Source organism: Leguminivora glycinivorella, chromosome 1 (genome assembly GCF_023078275.1).
Source record: "Leguminivora glycinivorella isolate SPB_JAAS2020 chromosome 1, LegGlyc_1.1, whole genome shotgun sequence".
NCBI classification, from domain to species: domain Eukaryota; kingdom Metazoa; phylum Arthropoda; class Insecta; order Lepidoptera; family Tortricidae; genus Leguminivora; species Leguminivora glycinivorella.
In genome coordinates, this window is record NC_062971.1 from 20714063 (window position 1) to 20734447 (window position 20385).

At 34.6% G+C, this 20385-nt stretch overlaps 1 protein-coding gene across 1 annotated transcript; it reads right to left on the reverse strand.

Annotated features, from left to right (window-relative positions):
- Positions 1–445: 445 nt before the first annotated feature.
- LOC125230521 lies at positions 446–9889 on the reverse strand. The gene is made up of 8 exons (XM_048135700.1): positions 9813–9889; positions 9404–9656; positions 9151–9261; positions 8270–8688; positions 7778–7880; positions 2329–2424; positions 1464–1619; positions 446–563 (listed from the first exon to the last, which is right to left on the reverse strand). The coding sequence occupies exons 1-8, from the start codon at positions 9887–9889 to the stop codon at positions 510–512; spliced, it is 1269 nt and encodes a 422-aa protein (XP_047991657.1). The 3' UTR covers positions 446–509.
- Positions 9890–20385: the final 10496 nt, after the last annotated feature.

Consider the following 20385-nt stretch of genomic DNA (forward strand, 5'->3'; position numbering starts at 1 on the left):
GTCCAATGATTAAGTATATTTCTAAGAATCTTAGTATCTTAGTACTTAAATGCAGATAGGTACAATCAGCAACAAAATTATAAAGCAAAAATTACCTACTACATTATCGTCAATATTGTCAGCTGCCTCAGGTACCCTCTTGGTGCTTGGTGCCTTAAGTACCTACATATTTTATTCCATACTAGATTTCAACATAACATAATACGAAAATGTTGATTTAAGAATCTGAAATCAAACGGAATATGACACTTGGTATGATAAATTAACTCTAGAGCATTAAGGGAAAGTGTAGTAATCATAAATATTTTATTACTCATTTTAATTATGAATGCAATAAGGTCCAATGATTAAGTATATTTCTAAGAATCTTAGTATCTTAGTACTTAAATGCAGATAGGTACAATCAGCAACAAAATTATAAAGCAAAAATTACCTACTACATTATCGTCAATATTGTCAGCTGCCTCAGGTACCCTCTTGGTGCTTGGTGCCTTAAGTGCCTACATATTTTATTCCATACTAGATTTCAACATAACATAATACGAAAATGTTGATTTAAGAATCTGAAATCAAACGGAATATGACACTTGGTATGATAAATTAACTCTAGAGCATTAAGGGAAAGTGTAGTAATCATAGACATTTAGTAACCTCGGACAGAAGAGTACCTAATGTTAAACACCCCCCGCGGCTTGTTAACACATTCAGTGCCGCTGACGCGATATCGGGTTCTCCGCCCGTAGGCATTTTTTGCTACAATGCGTATTTCCCCATATTATCAGTGTGCGTAGCCGAATGCACAAACGCTCACGAAACGATCACGATAATATCTCATTCGTAGCTATCTACCTCTATCGCTCTTGCGTATTGGCGTGACAGAGCCAGACTACCTTTCACGGCGTTTCGTTTTCGTTTCGCGTCGCAGAAATGCCATTCGGCTACGGCACTAGGTACGCTCGTAGCGCGTAGCACGCGTTGGCACTGAATATGTTAATCCAGGAACGGAGGCGTCGGTCATCGTTAGTGAGCGGACAGTTATTTTTGGGTTTCAGTGTTGTTTACTGTTTGTTTACTCCGCTGGTGTACCAGTTATTTATAACTGTATCTGATCCAACCCAGCTGAAACGTCTATTTTAAGATACGATAAGGTGTTATAATTAATTAATTAATTAAATTTACTTAATGTATAAATACCCGTCTATATCACACAATGTAAACAGTTATCTCACAAGATTTCAAAAGTACCATTTTGAAAACTCGTTTTATGCGCCGCTACAACGCAATTAGTTGATGAATTTGTAATAATACGCAGCTTATACTGCCTCGCATTCGTGCACAGCAATGTTACTGACACCGGTATGCCACCCCTGATCACTGCTACGTCCTTACGATTATCTCAAATACAGTCAAACGTATGTAATTCTGGAAATATGTCCCGTTTTTCTTCATCTATATATACTCACCGATGCCAGAGGCTTCACTCCAGCTCTCAGACCACCAGACGCCTTGAAAACCAAGGGTGCCTGCATTCGGCGCAATATTAGCACTAGTAACTTTTGATTAGGCACCGACATTTTCTCCCAAGGCACGCTGTACAACAGCAGAGGCAGGTCATCCGTCTTTGAAAATAAGCACCAATTATAAAGGTTTTTTTTTTAAATATTTATTATAACGCAAAAAAGGAGTCGAGGATTCGTCTTTCAATAATTACATTAACTTTTTCAATATTTCTTGGAATTTTTCGAGAAAACTTATTAAGTAAAGTATAATTAAGTTAACTTCTATTACCTTTAATAATTATTATGAAAATTCTAACATTCAGTATGTACAAAACTAACTCTATTTCGGTTTAACGGACATTTTCTGGTATTTTCCAGTGCAAAGTGCGATAGTAATAAATAAATAAATAAAATAAATAAATAAATATTACAGGACATTCTTACACAGATTGACTGAGGCCCACGGTAAGCTCAAGAAGGCTTGTGTTATGGGTACTCAGACAACGATATATATAATATATAAATACTTATATACAGAGAAGACATCCATGACTCAGGAACAAATATCTGTGCTCATCACACAAATGAATGCCCTTACCGGGATTCGAACCCGGGACCGCGGCGTAGCAGGCAGGGTCACTACCGACTGCGCCAGAGCGGTTGTCAAATGCGGTAGCAAAAAGATACTTTGCTGCTTAAGCTCAAATTTTCTTATCGCTTATCATAATATCTAAAACAACACACTCAACAGTATTTTTAGATTTTTTTTGCTTTGGCACTTGCTTGCTAAAACTAATGCTTAATACTAAAACGACCACATGAAATTTACCTTAATACGTATTTGTTCTAAAGCAAGCGACATTAGTATCAGGCCTCCCATGTGAAACTGCATCATTATAACATATGAAAGCCTATTTGCCTTATCCTGAAACAAAATCAAGACACTTAAATACTCGTGTAAAAAAAAACATAAAATTGATAAGCTAAATAGTTACATTAATACAATACATGCATGCACAAAAAAAAAGAAAGAATACTACATAAATGTTACATTTTGAAGTTATCTTCAATGCATTTACACCAAGTGAGTCATTTACCTCATAAGACATAATTTGATTAGTGAATAAATCCTATAAAATAAAAGTTAGTCAAATAGTACGAAAATAAAGACATTTCTAGCGATGAAATCTAAACTTGTCTAGACGAAAAGCACCATCTGGAACCGCTCAAGCCTAATATCACCCGGGGCCATTTGTTGCAGCAGATATTTCGTAGACTGGCTATAGTTTCGAACATCGGAAGTAATTTTCTTACGAAGTCGAAGCTAATTTGACTATCTAGATACTAATATAGTAACTCAAGCTTTAGGTGCAATTTTAAGGCATTTTACGAGTCCAAAAAAACGCTAGTGTGTGACTCAAACATCAAATGAAGCGATTGTCAACTGTTGAGAACATTTGAGTAATAACATCCTATTAAGATAATAATATCAAAGGCATGCTTGCATGAGAATGTATAATATTAATAGAATGTATAATTTGAGAATAGTATTATAATATTTCCAACCTGTACATTACATGTACATCGTACACAAACAAGCATTTAGGTACATCGCACCTACTGCGTAAGTGATTGATTGATTGATCATACTTATACAATGTAGAATGTACATAGTTCGTAGATGCCGAAATTAATTTATACTTATATGAATAATGTGCATCATTGTTAACCGTAATGTGCTTTGAAACTCGACAACGAAATTTTCACTCAGACCGCAAGATATACATAAGTTGCCAGTATAAAACGGCATAATGACTGATTAGTTTCAGAAGTTGGCTCATTAAATGGTGTGCGTTGGCAGCGTAACAATATCTTGCACGATGAACAACTAGGTATCAAATTGATTTGACATAGGTAATTAGTTATACTTGTTTTATTGAAGAATCATTTATTTTCATGAACAGACCTACTGATATGAAAAGATTGATAAAAAATCATCTTACTATATTATTTACACTATATTTTTATACGAGGGACGTTCAAAAAATAATGAGAATGGATATGTTCCTGTATCTTGATTTAATTTTTCTTAACTTCTCCATGTAGCAGTACTCATTAAAGTGAAATTGCATGATTAAAATTTTTACTACTTTTATTTGTTTTTCTTTGATATGTAAATAATTGATACAAGGTGGGGGATGAAAATTTTCAGTAAAATAAGAGCATGTTTTCATGAATATTTGACATGTCGTGAGTTCATTTCTGACATGAATATCAAAAATAATCATACTTTAAATTAAAGTTGGATTTATCCTTTGTTAGTAACAGCAATAAAAAAGTTCGTATAGATACATTTTCAAACGGTATGGTATCCAAAAAAAAATCTAGGTGCTGTTTTGGGTCATGTTCACGATTTTTACAGATTATCACGAAAATTAAGAATATAGATTGGAAACAAAAGTTAGTATTAAAGAAGAACATACAATCATTTTAATATTAAAAAATGATTAGTTACAACAAGAACATTTTAAACAAACAAATAATAAAGTTTTTGGCCTTCAAAATGACAGCCGACAGGGCCGAAGCCTCAAATTGCCAAGGGTGCTGCTCAAGTTAGTGTATTTAAAGCTACAAGTGACATACCTAATATTGAAGGTAATATAAGGATCATTAATATTTTATACCCGACCTTTAAATAAAATTGTAATATAATCGCTACTCTGAAGTATAATCAAGTGAAGTGCTTACTGACATAGTATTTAGGCTATCGTTAAGATTTTATTTTTTAAAGGGGGCAAAAAAATAATAATTGAAAAAATTAAATATGTAAATAAATCACAAAAGAGTTACTTTTAATTATAAAAATATAAGGATACTTACAGGGTTGGGCAGAATAACTGTCCTAGTTAAAAAGTGGTATAAAATTTAAAAACACGATGATGTGAAAAGTAGTGCTATGATTTATATCCATAACATCTTAAGTTTTAAAGTGTTATTTAATATATTTTATTTGCTTTTCTTTAACTTGCATAATTTTAGGCATTTTGCTGTAGAAGGAGTTTGACCCGGCACGCACGACCTCATCTGCTAAGTCATGCAATACTTGACTACCCGACCCCAAAATAAATGCCAGTTTTAGCCTTTTGCCATCTCAATAAAACTTTGCATTTATTTTTATATGTAAATTTTAATAGTTATCAGTTACCTAAAAATGCGTAGCGTACGTTTGAAGATAAAATATCAGCCTAAAAATTTCGACGAAAATGGCACTTTTCTTCATGAAGATGTGGTCTGACTGAGTTTCTCTTTTGAATAAATTTATAGCTATAATATCTTCGTTTCTATCCCTAAATATAACACCATACTCAACATCAGTCTGACATTTGTTGAACTCCTGAAATTGAAATGCATTTTCTTTGAAAAATGGCCATCGTGCTGCGTAAATAGCATTTTGTATCTAGCCCTCACATTTTCAAAAGAAACAACGTACATACATAAATTATCCTTTATGTTTAGGTCCCTTAGTTCTTGGTTATTTTGCAGTATGCAAAATGTTGTCCCCTCTTCAATTATATTATGTTATTGAATATTTTATAATTTTAAGCACAATTTTGTATGATTCGCCCATGGTTATTTGTAGCTACTTTACTGACACAAACCATCCAATTCCTACAAAATTTTTACTTGATTTCAGAAGAAAAATACTTCTATAAACGATTTTTGGTATGCAATATCAAAGCAATATTGTATATTAACTTTTTTCAGTTAGTTGAATATCTCGCCCAATCTGCAATGTTCGCTGTCATAACTTCCAACTGTAAATACTTTTCAATTTTGTTATAAAAAAATAATTAAACAGACTGTAATAGAAGTGTCTTTTAGAATCCGTGAAGGGCATTAAACTGCCGATTTAAAATGGAATAGAAATCTGTTATATTGAAATAGATAACGACATGTATTACAATAGGACAGTTAATCCGCTCAACCCTGTACATTCTTATGTTTTAATACTCATTATCATTACTTATTGAACGCCCCTCGTAATATGCGTATGCATGTCATGCAAATTAATATTGCAATTGATGTTTTCGTTGATATAGTCTCCAAATGACGCATTCAAATTTAACGTACCGTCAATATTAGGATATTTACTATCAGGATGACATACTCGTATTTTTATGTAGGTACTAATATATCTCTGTTTATTTTATCAGAGAAGAGTATATAGGTACGCTATTTTCAGGCAACCAACAAATTATTCTAGGTTTTTATTCTGTCAGTTCTTGGTCTGTTGACAATTCGATAAAATAGAATTTGTCAAAATAGAATTGTGTACAGCTAGTGGTACCTTGGAGTAGTATCAGATTCCTGTAGGTAGTTTCATTACCTTCATTGGTTATTTTTATTTGAGAAAAGCCGGAGAGACTAGAGGGAAATTAATACAGACAAAAGATGACACAGGCGGAGCCGGGGGCCTATTCAGTTTGTAATTTCCAGTTATGAAAAGTTATGGGTATGATCTATCATGCGCCAACCGTGATATTTTGGTTGAAAAAAAGGTCACCATTCAGAATGCCTCAAATCATTTCTGAATAATTTCCCTGTGGTTTTTAGTATGAAAATTCGTTCTGATATTAAAGAAAATATACAGAGCAAGGGTTAATATTTATAATTACAGTACATTTAAAAGATATAGGTATTTAAATTACTCCCGTGTAAAGCGTAAGGTTAAAAAAAGGCACAGATCAAGTGGACGGTGTTATGGAATAGCGAACTAAGCGCCAAAATCCGAAAAAAAAGTTATGAATGCAGTTCGGATATAAATGTGATAATCTATAGTATTGACTCTTTCTTTGTTGAAAAATCATGCTTACAGCCTTATTTTAAGGGGTAGAATCAAGCGACACGTTAAAATTTGTATGGCCCTGTGTACTAAGTCGTTACGTAAAAACGAATTGAACGCCAAATTTACTTTTACAAATTATAATAAGCGTATATTCTAAATCGCAAAATCGAGTTAAACGCCATAAAGATGTTATTAATTCGTTTTGGTTTAAAGTTTTGATGATTTATAAACGCAATATCGATTTAACCGCCCTAATGGTGTCGTTTAATTCGTTGTTACATATTTGAAATTGCAGGATATTTCGCTTAATGAGAACTAAGTATCAAGCGGTTTTGTTATATCATAATAGCTTATGTGTGTAATCCTGGCTAGTACTAATGAATTATTATTAGTTACAATACAATGGCAATTTTGCCATATATGCTGATTTTTTTGACATTTATTAAAAAAAGTTGATTGCACAACAAAACTAAATTCTTAGACGGATTAGTCCTAATCATTGTGGAGGAAAACATTGTTGAGATTTATTTATAATAGCACTATTTACTCAAATATATGGAATTTTATTTTATTCCAGTATTCACTTTACCTCTAACAATTTGCATTAAAGAATCAAGCGACAAAATATGTCTCATAGTACGCTACGGCGAAATAAATTAACCTCATCACAGTATTAGTTCAATAAAGAATCAAGCGGAAAAACGTTAATAACTTCGAAACTAGAATAGGTATGGTGTTATTTTTTTTTCTATTTAAATTATGAACACTTTTATAGGTTCAATGTCAAAATTAACTTTTTTGCTTTATAAATGAACTTACAACAACTGATTCAAATTTCAAATCTTTCTAGCTCATTTTCTCGATTTCAACTAACTGTCGCTTGATCGCTTATTCCATAACACTGTCCAAGTATGACTATAGAGGTAAGCTTGACTTAAGAGGAAATAAGCTTCTCTATAGAATCATAGTTCCTATTTTGTGTGGATATTTAAAATATAGAAATTATCATAACGTTTATTTAAACATCGACCCCCATATTGTACTTTTCTTGATTTTTAGGGTTCCGTGCCTTAATATAAGGAAACCTGTTATGATAACTTTGTTGCCCGTCCGTCCTTCCGTCTTTCTGTCAAGCAAGACCAGGAAGATCATCAAAGGTTACAATCCCCTGGAACTGCGAAAATATGTAACTTCAACGTCAACGCAAACAAAATTGAAAGTTATTTCTACATAACTTTAAATTATTTTAAGTGCAAATCATGTTAGTTTAAATTAATATATGTATGTATGTATACTACGTTGGCCTAGTACCACTAAATTTAGCAATATCGACTGATACTACTTTAGGGAAATGATAACTACATTACGAAACTTGATAAAGTGCTTTCACGCGTGTCCTCTGCCTTTACCATCTAACAATTCATATACGTACCCCGATCATTATTTGGTATAGTAGTAAACTGTCCACAATTAGATTGTGGGCATAATTTATAGCTACATTCATGCCAAACGCAGCTTGCATATCTTTAAAAGTGCTGAAACAAGCGAACATAAAACATAGGTCAAGTATAATAAATAATTGTACCTAAACAGAAGAACATCCTCATTGAATAATTTCTTCTCGTTACGGTCATCTAACTATTTACATTTACAGATAGCAGAAATTCACCATTTTAACTTTGGAAAAATAATATTCAGATATTTTCAACCATCTTTCATAGGGTTACGGTAAGCGTTATCCATCAGGCGGACGAAAAAAAAGTCTCAAAAATGTTGTAAATAACTTAAGCAAGCGCATACGTTTATCGTTATAGATTATTTTGCTGTATTTTCAAGCCAATGAAGCTTATCGCTAGATTTCTTACAACAAAGCTACTACTACTAGTAAAATGTTATTAATGTTTAAAGTAGACGAGCTACTTACCTTAAAATAAAAGAATGATATTTTATAATGTCAACAATCATCATTTTAGTTTTAGATTCATCTAGTTTTGGAGCAAAATAAGTTTTTATCTTATATCTCAATACGTCAATGTGACTCAGGAAGTGAATAATGAAAATAAAGTTAATAGAATCATAAAGAGCAAAGACACAGCATCCAGTGCCAACGAGGTACACGTTCATAGCGTGAGTTATGGCCCATGTATTGTAGTCATAACCATAGTCAAACGGCATCCACAAATACAAACACGTTTCCATCCGTACCACACGCTTTTCTATTAATTCCTTATTTTTTATATTGTTCATTAGAGGAATGAAGATCCATAGAAGCCAGTCGAAAAGTATGAATGTTATAAGGCATAGCGTGATCCAACGGGTATAGCGTTCGACTTGGATTAATTTCTGTAAAAACAAGCATCTTAATAAAAACAAGCACCCCTTGTTTATATCTCACATAGAATGCACAAATGCACAAATTCAATTTCAATCAGTTAGTCTACCTACTTATTAAATATAACACCTAGTGGAATAGTATCCAATAACAGCTGTCATGGCATAAGCAAGACGTATTGCTAGCAAAGAGAGAATCCAATGTACCCGAAGTATCGAGCCAACATTGGGCAATCGATTGATGTCCATCGGCACACAAACCTCCTCAAGGTTTTGTCAACGATGGGTCTTGTGTAAAAATGTGTAATTATGCTTTTATTAGGTATTCAATAAATAAATAAAAAACGACAGTATAAAATACTATTTTGTAATTGCCATAATATTGTGAAGATAAATAATTGAACATAAGAACAAAAGAGGAATCATTCAAAACAACCGAATATTTTAAAAGCAGTACAAAAATAATAATTTTACCTTCTTTATGAAAATATCCTCGTTGCCTATAAAATTGTACAGATGTATTTTATCCATGAGTTGTTTCATTATTTGAGGGTAAGCCGGTATCATGCAAATGAATATCTTTAACTAAAACATTGTACATTAAATAATAAAAAATTGTCTTATTAATTGTAGATTTACTCTGAAGCTTGTTTTTCCTGATTTAGCCTTAAATATAATGCAGAATGCATACTTAAGAAATGATACATTGTTGCAACAGGTCACATACCATTACGACGGCAGTTGCTGGAATAATGGAAAACATGGTTCCCAAAGTTCTAAAATTGAGATCATCAAAATTTATATACATGTATATAAATTGCATAATCAAACAGATCGGGCTGACGAAGACCATCAGCCAAGTATTGCAAACAAAAATCTTGTGGACGGGAGGGAAACCCCACCAAGTACGACTTCCCATCCTAAAGACGTTCATTGCGAAAGCTAGTTTTTGATAAAATATCTGTTGCCTTGGCGGTAATCTGAAAAAAAAGAGAATTTATTTGAATATAACATTTCGATACAAGCGCGGAAAAGAGGATATTCGAAACGACTGGCGATAAATCGACACGAGTTACGAATCCTCTTCGCACGTGTAATCGCAAATTTATCAAAAATAAAATATTATTTTGTATTACAAATAGTATTGCAATTTCGAGTTTTTGCTAAGGTCGTCATTTTTATTGTGTTTGATATCAGCTTCTTCCCACTCCATGTCCATCTTCTTTATAAGTCGAAGTCGTAATAATAGGAAAGTAAAAATGACAGAACGTATTTACGACATTTGTTTGAAATGAATTTGTGTCCATTCTATTACGAATTATTCGTGTTATAGCGTTAGGACTTTCATGTAATCAGGTAAGCACGGTAGCGTGATACACATAGCTCATCGTGTCGCTGTGTCCTTTTTGCTTTCTGTAAGTGCAAAGACGACGTACCAATTCAATAGTCTATTAAATAAATTTTTCTACTCCCGTGTTGTTATTCGTCATTTACAGTGTCGTGCATAGATCGTTAAAACCCTACATAAAAGATGCCCGCCCCCGCCCGGCGCCCCGCGCACCCACGCATACGATATAGCTCTTAAAGTATTGTTAGGAAGCCTTTAAGGGATATAGCGTGGGTGCGCGGGGCGCCGGGGGCCGGCGACGGCGCGGGGGAGTACGAGCGACAGGGTGAGTGCAGGAACAGAGGGGAGGCCGACGCGTCAAAATACAGGAAACAGTGTGAATTTCACGAAAGTTGTTCAAGAAAACTATTAAAAACTAAGTGCATGGTCGTAGAAAAATTATTGTATGCAACGGTGTTTAACTGAGTCAAAAAATACCTACTCGTGGCGTCAATAACAATTTTCGGCTTCGCCTCAAATTGTTACCCACGCCACTAGTCTTGTTTTACCTCCTTTAAACGCCCGTTGCATAAAATATTATATCATATCACGGTTATACTTGCTCGACAGGAATCAATATTTCTGTGAATATATGCGAGTGCAGATACTGCTTGTTATTAGATAGATGCACGCAGACTCAGTACTCAAAACTAAAATGTACTACATATTAGGTTAGACTAGAGGATTAAACCTCCGCGGCTGCCTCAACCACTCCTGATGGAGACAAAATAATTATGTTCTAATTCTTCATTCATTTTAATTTAAAAAAGGCATTTATTAATGTGTTCATAGTAACAAAATGTGTCATACAATGGATATGAGCTCCTTCACAAAACGTGAATTAATTTGCAATTATTGTCGTCAGTGGCCTTTGATGACAAGATAATGAGTTGCTTGTTTTGTTCTACTTACAAATTAGAGGCTTTGTTACTTTTTATTACTGACTACTACTTCGAAGCTGCTGAATCGTTTGATGATATCAAATAAAATTTTACATGTTCATGTAATTGGGCACCCATTGACATAGTTTGTATTAGGTGCTTTTGTACACAAATCGATATTACCTATATACGGTTTAGTTATTGCTTTACTGCTTGATTAAACTTTTGATACGATTTGTATTGGAACAAAAAAAAACAATTTATATAAGCGTTTCATTATAACCTTTTAATATTCAATCTTATAATATTTGTTTGGTATACTTCAATGTTCAAAGTTCAAGATTCATGTAACTAATTAAATAGGTACTAAATAAGTAGAAGTAGGGAACAAATCTAATCATTTTGTTACATATTTTTAGTAGGTAGTAAAAAATATACTCCTAAATAATAAATAAAAACCGAAATAATTAAAACATTGCAATGGGCCTGATCGCTTTTAGTGTATGGTATCTATTTCAGTTTACTGTCTTTTCGGACAATGGGCTACTAAAACTCGTCGAGACAATTTTAACAAACCCGAACTTAATTAGGTGGCGTTATTTTAAAACAGAGTTACTGTGTCCATTATCCCAACTCAATCGTGCCGTAACTGTACTATGATAACTGTGTATGAATTGCAATTTTATTTAAAAACGTATTCATCGGAAAATTTAACTACACCACACAATTTATGCTACTTCATTTAAACCGCATGTAAAGTTATAAATTCAATACCTAGATTTGGTATTTCATCCCCCTGAGTTATCGCTTTCGCTCTCCCGCTAATGTGCTTCATCCATCATCCGAAACTCGGTAATATTGGATTTTTTACCAAGCATTTTCACCTTGTTTTAAATTATTGCGTATGTATCATGATGTCTATGAAATTGGTAATACTTCAATCATGTTGTAGCTCTAAATAATTCAAGATACCTACATATATTTACCGGACAAATATCTCACGACCTAAAGTAATATAAGTAACAAAATTCATTTTACCCCACCCTTTTGGAAAATTGCTGGAAATAATTCGTGTAAGATACGGGTTATTTGAGTAGCACTAACGGGTTTCAAGGACTCATTTTTCGAGTTTCCTCTAATTTGTCGAAAGCTATGCATTCTAGATACACGATGATTATGAAAACATAAAAACGAATTAAAGCTATTGCTTTTGTCGAGACTGCCGAGATTTCGATATCTTGAAAAAGTTCCGAAATAAACATCCACTCTTTAAAGTTTCTTTGCGAGTCAATACTTTGATATCTACATGAGTGGAGTATGACTGAGTACCAACAAAAACAAGAGTAAAATGAGTTGTAAGTACTGAGAGCGGAGTTTTCATAATAATATTTTACCGAATGAATAATCCAGAGTTTCTGACTATTGTTCGATAGAAATAAACACGATTATTAGTAAAATCATCATCATCCTCCTTGCGTTATCCCGGCATTTGCCACGGCTCATGGGAGCCTGGGGTCCGCTTTGATAACTAATCCCAAGATTTGGCGTAGGCACTAGTTTTTACGATAGCGACTGCCATCTGACCTTCCAACCCGAAGGGTAAACTGACCTTATTGGAATTAGTCCGGTTTCCTTACGATGTTTTCCTTCACCGAAAAGCGACTGGCAAATATCAAATGACATTTCGCACATAAATCCCGAAAAACTCATTGGTGCGAGCCGGGGTTCGAACCGGCGCCCTTCGGAACAAAAGTCGCAGGTACTTACCGCTAGGCTACCAGCGCTTCGATTATTGGTAAAATGCATTTTTTAAATTATTATTTATACACAAAAGCTAAAACTTTGCCAATGCCTTATGGCAACGTATTCATTAAGTACTTGTTATGTATTTATCTCTAATGGAATATGTCCGCAACGAGATCGAGCGATGCAGGTTGATTAGTCTAATGTCAAGGAATGTAGGTAGTTGTAACAGCGTTTTGGCGACGCCGCTGGCCGATGACACCAGGACGCTGCGCAAACTTTATTTAAAAATATAGTTATTATTTAGTATACCTACGGTAGATTTAAACGGGGGTTACATAATCACTGCACGATAAAACCTCTTTCAAAATTAAAAAACCGGCCAAGTGCGAGTTCTATTCTACAAGTTCTGTACACTACAAGAAGGGCTTTAGCGCCTCCATTTTAGTAGAACTTAAGTCATTTTTGCAAATAATCGATATTTTTAACAAAACGAAACAGAAATAAGTTTATATATAATATTCAAACGCGTTCAAACAATTTCAAGAGATTTGGTATCTCCTTGCAGCGGCAGTGAGTGAAATTCGTAATTTGAGTTTTTTTTCTTTTAAGTCCGACTTACGCTTTACTGTAGATTTCTAATAGGTTTTCCTGTCTGTTCTATAGATTGAAAACTATCTCGTGCGTTTTTTTGAAAATTTTACGCATAGTAGTTTCGGAGATAAGGGGGGGGGGTGGTCATTTTTTGCCTATTTTCTTAAATAACTTGAAAATTACGTTACTGAAAATTATTAAAAAAATATTTTTAAAATACCTACTTATAAAAACCTCTTTCATTTGATATGTTGATATGTAACACAATATAGTTCTAGAAACTTTGATTTTTAATTTTCACTTTTACCTCCCAAAAGTGGCCCCTATAATTAAATTTTCTTAATTTAAATTACATGTCCGTCTTTGGGTCACAGGTTTACATATGCGTGCAAAATTTCAAGTTAATCGGTTCAGTCGTTTCGGAGAAAATTGGCTGTGACGACGGACAGACAGACGCACGAGTGATCCTATAAGGGTTCCGTTTTTCCTTTTTGAGGTACGGAACCCTAAAAAAAAGATTAAAAAAAAATATATTATCTACATGTACTTAGATAACCTTAAAATTCAAAAGGTTTTTCACAGTTATATATATAAACCATTCTAACATCATGTCTCCCTTCCATTCCATTTTTACCTTCTTAAACATTTAAAATTTGGCCTGCCTGCATGCATATTGTAGTAAATGGGAAGGTTGTTACTATACACAAGGATTGTTAAGTGTGAAGTTTATGTGAATGAATTGTATCTGAAGTGCTCCTGCCAGGCTCTCCGTATTCATTCCCTCGCCGCCCACTCATTAAGTGAATGGATTTATATCGCTCGGATACCTACAGTCCGCTTTTCACCTTATTACTTACATTGTCTGTACATAATAGGGAACTTGACTGTTCTTAAAATAAAATATTTTATACCATGCACGAAATAAAGCATCAGATGCATCTATAAGAAAACCATGCACAGAAGTTATTTTTAAATCCAATTTCTATTTCATAAGTCAGGTAAAAATATATAAAGTAACTGAATTGACCGTGACGTCACTCAATTCGATTTCATATTAATTCCATATTAGCAAGTCGTTCAAATTCGTTTTGACAGTTATTAAAAATAAGCTGATTTGACTAGGAGGCAAGTAACCTATAAGTGTCGGTGTCGGTATAATAAATTATGCACTTCAAAACCCTGACTACAGTTAATAATAATATGTTTGACTTTCATAATAAACTTTTATGAAAATATGAAAAATATCACGAAATAAATTGTGTTTAATTCAGTTGGATACTTGTATGAGCTGACACAGATGGACTGCAATTCAACTGCAAGCTGATTGTAAGGGAACTGCACCTCGACTGCATTCCCTTAATAGTTTTAATTGAATTGTAGTCCACCCTGTATCGGCCTTAAATTAATAGTGAAAATAAAATGATATTTTTTCATTGCGTCTCGTTTCCATACTGTTTGTTTTTCCTTCCGTATGTCATAAGAACTTTACCAACTTAGACATTGTAGTTGAGTTTTCTGTAACTCCGACGAACCCATATTATCGCTCTTTCTCGTAATTCTTCCAAGGAGTCTCCTGAGTGTAGTAAATACTTGTCGATTGCCACAACACTTAACTATATGGTAACTAAATAAATTACACTGAAAATTCAGTAAATATTTTCCCTCTAATAACTGCTTTCGCTGTAAGATAAAACTGAGGCAATATAACACGATTTTAGTCTAGTATTTATTTTTATTTTTATTAACAGTACTACTTTCTTCGACCGGCTATGCAGCCTCACGTCATTCTTGGTGATATGAAGAGACAGGGTATATAATATCTGCGAAGAGGGTTCCGCTGCTCTGCTGAGCATTCTTGGGATACTGGGTTATTTTTCTGTTGATAATTTCGTTTCATGTCATTCTTTCAGGACCCGGTGTATTTCTTCTTGTTCTTGGCAGACGACGAACACGGGAGGTAGCAGAAAGAACAATTTGAGGGTCCGGGCCTTCATCTATCTGTATCTACTGTTGGCTAAGTGCAGCGTAATGTTGGTGGTTGTAGTTGTAGACCGCTAACAGTTCGAAAATTTGCCATGAACGGTGATGACACGTCCGCTGATGTGATAGATGAATGACGTTGTGAAGCGCAGTTCCTCTTGAAAAAACAGTTTCTTCTAGTTCGTGGACGACAACCAAGTTTTAAGTCCTTACTTTTCAATTCAATTCAATTCAAAATATCTTTATTCATGTAGGCCTAGTTACAAGCTCTTATGAATAGTTCATTACATATATATTATGATCTTAATCTAACCTAATTATCAGAGCAATTTATTGTTGTAAATTATTGTTCATAATAATATTGAGTCTATAATATACAATTTCATATAAAAATAATCGTTAAACAAAAAATATATAATTAGGTATATGTATATATAAAAATACATGTCTAGAATATTTCTAGGAAAAATCCAATGTCCAAAAAAATACAATATTAATTTCATCAACAATAATAATAATAATAAACGTAAAAATAAGAAACCATTTCGAATAACAATTAATCCCACGTTGTTTTATCATTCATGTAGTCTTGTGTTGTATAATAAGCTTTGGAAATGAGTACACGCTTTACATGATTCTTAAATTTATTAATTGACAAGTCAGTAATATGATTCGGAAGTTTATTATAAAATCGAACACATTACCCATGAATGATTTTTTAATTTTACAGAGCCGTGTGAAGGGCACCGCGAGTTTATGTTTATTTCTAGTATTTATATTATGTACATCACAGTTTTTCTTAAAATTACAAATGTTTTTATGTACATACATAATATTCTCATAAATATATTGACAATGCACTGTCATTATATTAATGTCCTTAAATTTATCTCTAAGTGAGTCTCTATGGTTCATTTTATATATTGCTCGAATAGCCCTCTTCTGCAGAATAAATATGGTATTTATCTCTGAAGCACTGCCCCAAAGTAAAATACCATATGACATAATGCTGTGAAAGTAACTAAAATAAACTAATCGAGCTGTTTTCACGTCTGTTAACTGACGGATCATGCTCACTGCAAAAGCTGCAGAACTAAGTCTATTCGAGAGGTTAACAATATGGGGACCCCACTGAAGTTTAGAATCTAAAGTTATACCAAAAAAAACTGTACTATCTACCAGTTCTAATTCCTCATCCTTCACAACGACACTTGTTTGCTCATTCCTTACGTTACTATTAGTGACAAACTTAATACATTTAGTCTTTTTTTCATTTAATAATAAATTATTAGCATTGAACCAGTTCACTACTTTAGAGATAGCATTGTTTACATCACTGTGAGCTTGTTGCTGTCGTTTGAGTTTGAAAATAAGTGAGGTGTCGTCTGCAAACAATACTATATCATGGTGGGTCTTTACAAGGAATGGCAAGTCATTTATGTAGATAAGGAACAGGAAAGGCCCCAATATTGATCCCTGTGGTACACCCATAGAGACCAATGACCCAGTTGATCTCTGTCCATTGACATCTACCCTTTGTATTCTACCATTTAAGTAGGACTTGAGTAAATCTAGTGCTGATCCTCTGACTCCATAATAATGTAGTTTCCTGATCAATGTTTCATGACAAACACAGTCGAAGGCCTTAGATAAATCACAAAAGATACCTAAAGCATCTTGTGACTCCTCCCAGGCATCGAAAATATGCTTAATTAGCTCAACACCAGCATCGGTTGTCGAGCGACCCCGTGTGAAGCCAAATTGCTTATTATGCATTAAATTATTAACGTTAAAATGTCGTACTAATTGAGAAAGAACTAATTTTTCAAATATTTTACTGAAAGTTGGCAGCACAGATATTGGTCTAAAGTTAGTGGGGTCAGAGTGGCTGCCGGATTTAAATAAAGGAGTTATTTTGCTATGTTTCATTAGATCAGGAAACTCGCCGCAGTCAACACTGTTGTTGAATATAACTGCTAAGTCAGGCGCTACAACCTCAACTAAGGATTTTACGGCATGGACGGAGACCCCCAGAGGTCACTAGTTTTTTTGACATTAATTGATTTAAATGCCTTTACTATATCTGAAGTACAAACATGTTCAAAATAAAGGTCTCTACAACACTCAGGAACGTTTTCCTCTAATAATGTGACGGCAGATAAGGGTGATGAATTTAAATCCTTAGTTGTGAATGCTGGTATCTCGGTGAAAAATTTTTCGAACTCTGTTGCTACTTCAAAATTGGAATCTATAATTTTGTTATCAATATTCAGTTTAATATCTTTTACTGCGTGTTTCGAGCGACCAGTTTCCACATTAATTACTTTCCACGTTGCTTTAATAATGTCAGAGCTATTTTTTATTTTATTACTAAGATAATTTCGCTTAGCGATATGACAATCTATCTTGAACTTCTTCGAATATTGCTTAACATGTTTGTTCCGTCGAGGAACAGAGATTTTTAGTTTTAATTTCTTTTCTTGATATAGTTAAATAGTTATTTCATTTTCATACATACAAGGCAACACAATTTTGAAAGAATACTTTTTTCCATGTATATGTAGCACAGTTTTTTGGAGCTGGCAATTACAGAAGTCCCAAAGCGACTTTCCGGTCCGCCTGCCACGCCACCTGGCGGATATATAGAAAAACTCTCTCTTCGACCGTGCGAGCGCCATGATCTGCGCTCCCGTTATTACGAATTAAAAATAGTTATCGGTGCACCGGCGCGACACAAACGTGAAAATTGACATTTTAAGTGATATTCCGACCAGTGACCTAAGCTTCCGTTTATATGTGACAATCGTTTTAGTGTGAGGATTTTCCCAAAGTGTTTCCACGTGGCCCCACAAGCGCCTCTGGACAAATGTAAGTAGCCTCACCAATTAAACGCCGCTACATATAGTTTTTTGATCCGTTCGATCCGGATTTTTCTTTCTCACGTTGTGTTGCCCGTGTATTTTGCGGTATTACGTACCCATCATTCCAATTACATACGTTTGTAGTTCAATTTTTCATTGTAATTTCCGCCATCTTTGCTCACGGCAAAATGGTACCGAATCCTACAGACGGTGTCGAAACCGACACATCGTGTATGACACAAGATGTATTCGAGCGAGATCTAATTCTCGACGAATTAAAACGAACATTACAGTTCGCAGCAACGAATATAGAACAATTTCGTTCAAGAACTTCCGATTTAACAGCGCACCAGCGAAAGTTTACCAAAATTCAAACTAAGATCGAAAAGGCATTAATTAAGTCTAATAGCTTCAACAAAGAAGCCAACATTAAGATTCGAAATGATTTCAACGATTTATATTACGCGATAGTTACGCATTTAAATAACCTAAAGGAGGTAGATGTAGAAAAGCGGCGAGCGAGCCGCATTCCTGTGCCTAGCCAACACGACACGTTTATGAACGACCGTCGAAACTTGCCTAAATTGTCGCTTCCTGAATTTCACGGTGAACCTACTGGCTGGCCCGCTTTTTTCGACTTATTTCAATCGTTGGTCCACAGCAACAATGCCTACACTGACGCGGAAAAGTTTAGGTATTTACTACTTTCGGTTAAAAACGAACCATTTAATTTAATTAAATCAATTCCCATAACGGAAAGTAATTATTCAATTGCGATCGATGTTCTAAAATCCCGTTATGACAACAAACGCATTATTGCGTCACAACATCTAGATAAATTATTCGATATCGATTCTTGTTCCGCGCGCTCATCAGCTGTTGCTATACTTGCTATGCGAAATTTGCTTAATGTTTACCACGAAAATATTAAAGCACTTGAAGTTTTGGAGTTTCCGGTTAAAGAATGGGACTTCGTTCTGTTAAATTTATTATTACGTAAAATTCCCGTTAATACGCGAAAAGAATATGAACGTTCTTTAACCAACCCAAGTGAAATACCTAAAGTCCAAACCTTAATAACATTCTTAGAGCGCGAACTTACGGCGGAACAGATGATTACAGTTTCCCACATACAGTCCACAAAAAATAATTCCTTAATTACAACAAATAAAAATAATTTAAATTCAAATCAAATTACACCTAAACGGGTTTTAATTACGAATACGTCAGACCAAACTCGACCGTATGTCGATACGAATAAGGTTCGATCTTGCGTGAAGTGCAAAGGCTTCCATTCACTTCACAAATGTTTAGAATTTTTAAATTTGTCTACTAAAGATAGATTCACATTTGTTCAAACAAATAACATTTGTTATAATTGTTTATGTTCCGGACATGACTTACGTAATTGTAAATCAAGTTTTAAGTGTCGTAAGTGCAATAAGAAGCACCACACCTTAATTCATTTAGATTCGGACCTTACGCGTACGCGATCCTTCCCGGCGAACAATGAAGCCGCGGAACTAGTTGCCGTCTCGCTCGCTCTAACGGAGCAGTCGCAGCCCGGCGCGGGCGCTGTCCCGAGCCCATCAGCTGTTCACGGCGTGAATCAAAATAATCTAGGTTTAGGTATTGAGCCTCATACGGTGTTACTGTCAACTGCGTTGGTTGACCTTTATTACGAAGGTAATAAAATTGCTACAATTCGTTGTATGTTAGACGGGGGCTCACAAGCAGCTCTTATTACTGAATCGTGTATGCAACGATTAAATTTACCGCGACGAAATGTCAGCGAGCCGTTGGTAGGTGTCGGTGATTTACCGCTCAACCCTAGGGGTACCTTCGTGTGCTCAATTTCGCCCAAGGGCAAACAAAGTCCAAGTATTCCTTTGGAGGCTACTATTTTGTCAAAATTAACCCGTCAAATGCCTAGTGTACCACTAGCACCGTACGGGGAATGGCCTCATTTGCAAGGGCTCGCTCTAGCCGACCCTGAATTTCATAAACCTCAGCCGGTTGACATGATACTTGGCGAGGACATTTTCATGGATGTCATTCGCGAGGGTATAGTCAGGGGTAAACCTGGCACACCCACAGCAATCAATAGTGTATTTGGTTATTTACTAGGGGTAAAGTCAACTTTACTTCTAATATTTCGACTCCACGCCATACTTGTTTTACGTCGTTCGACAACGACAATCTCGAGAAGTTTTGGGAGCTGGAGTCAGTTCCAGAGATGCGGAGTTACACTCCCGAAGAAAAG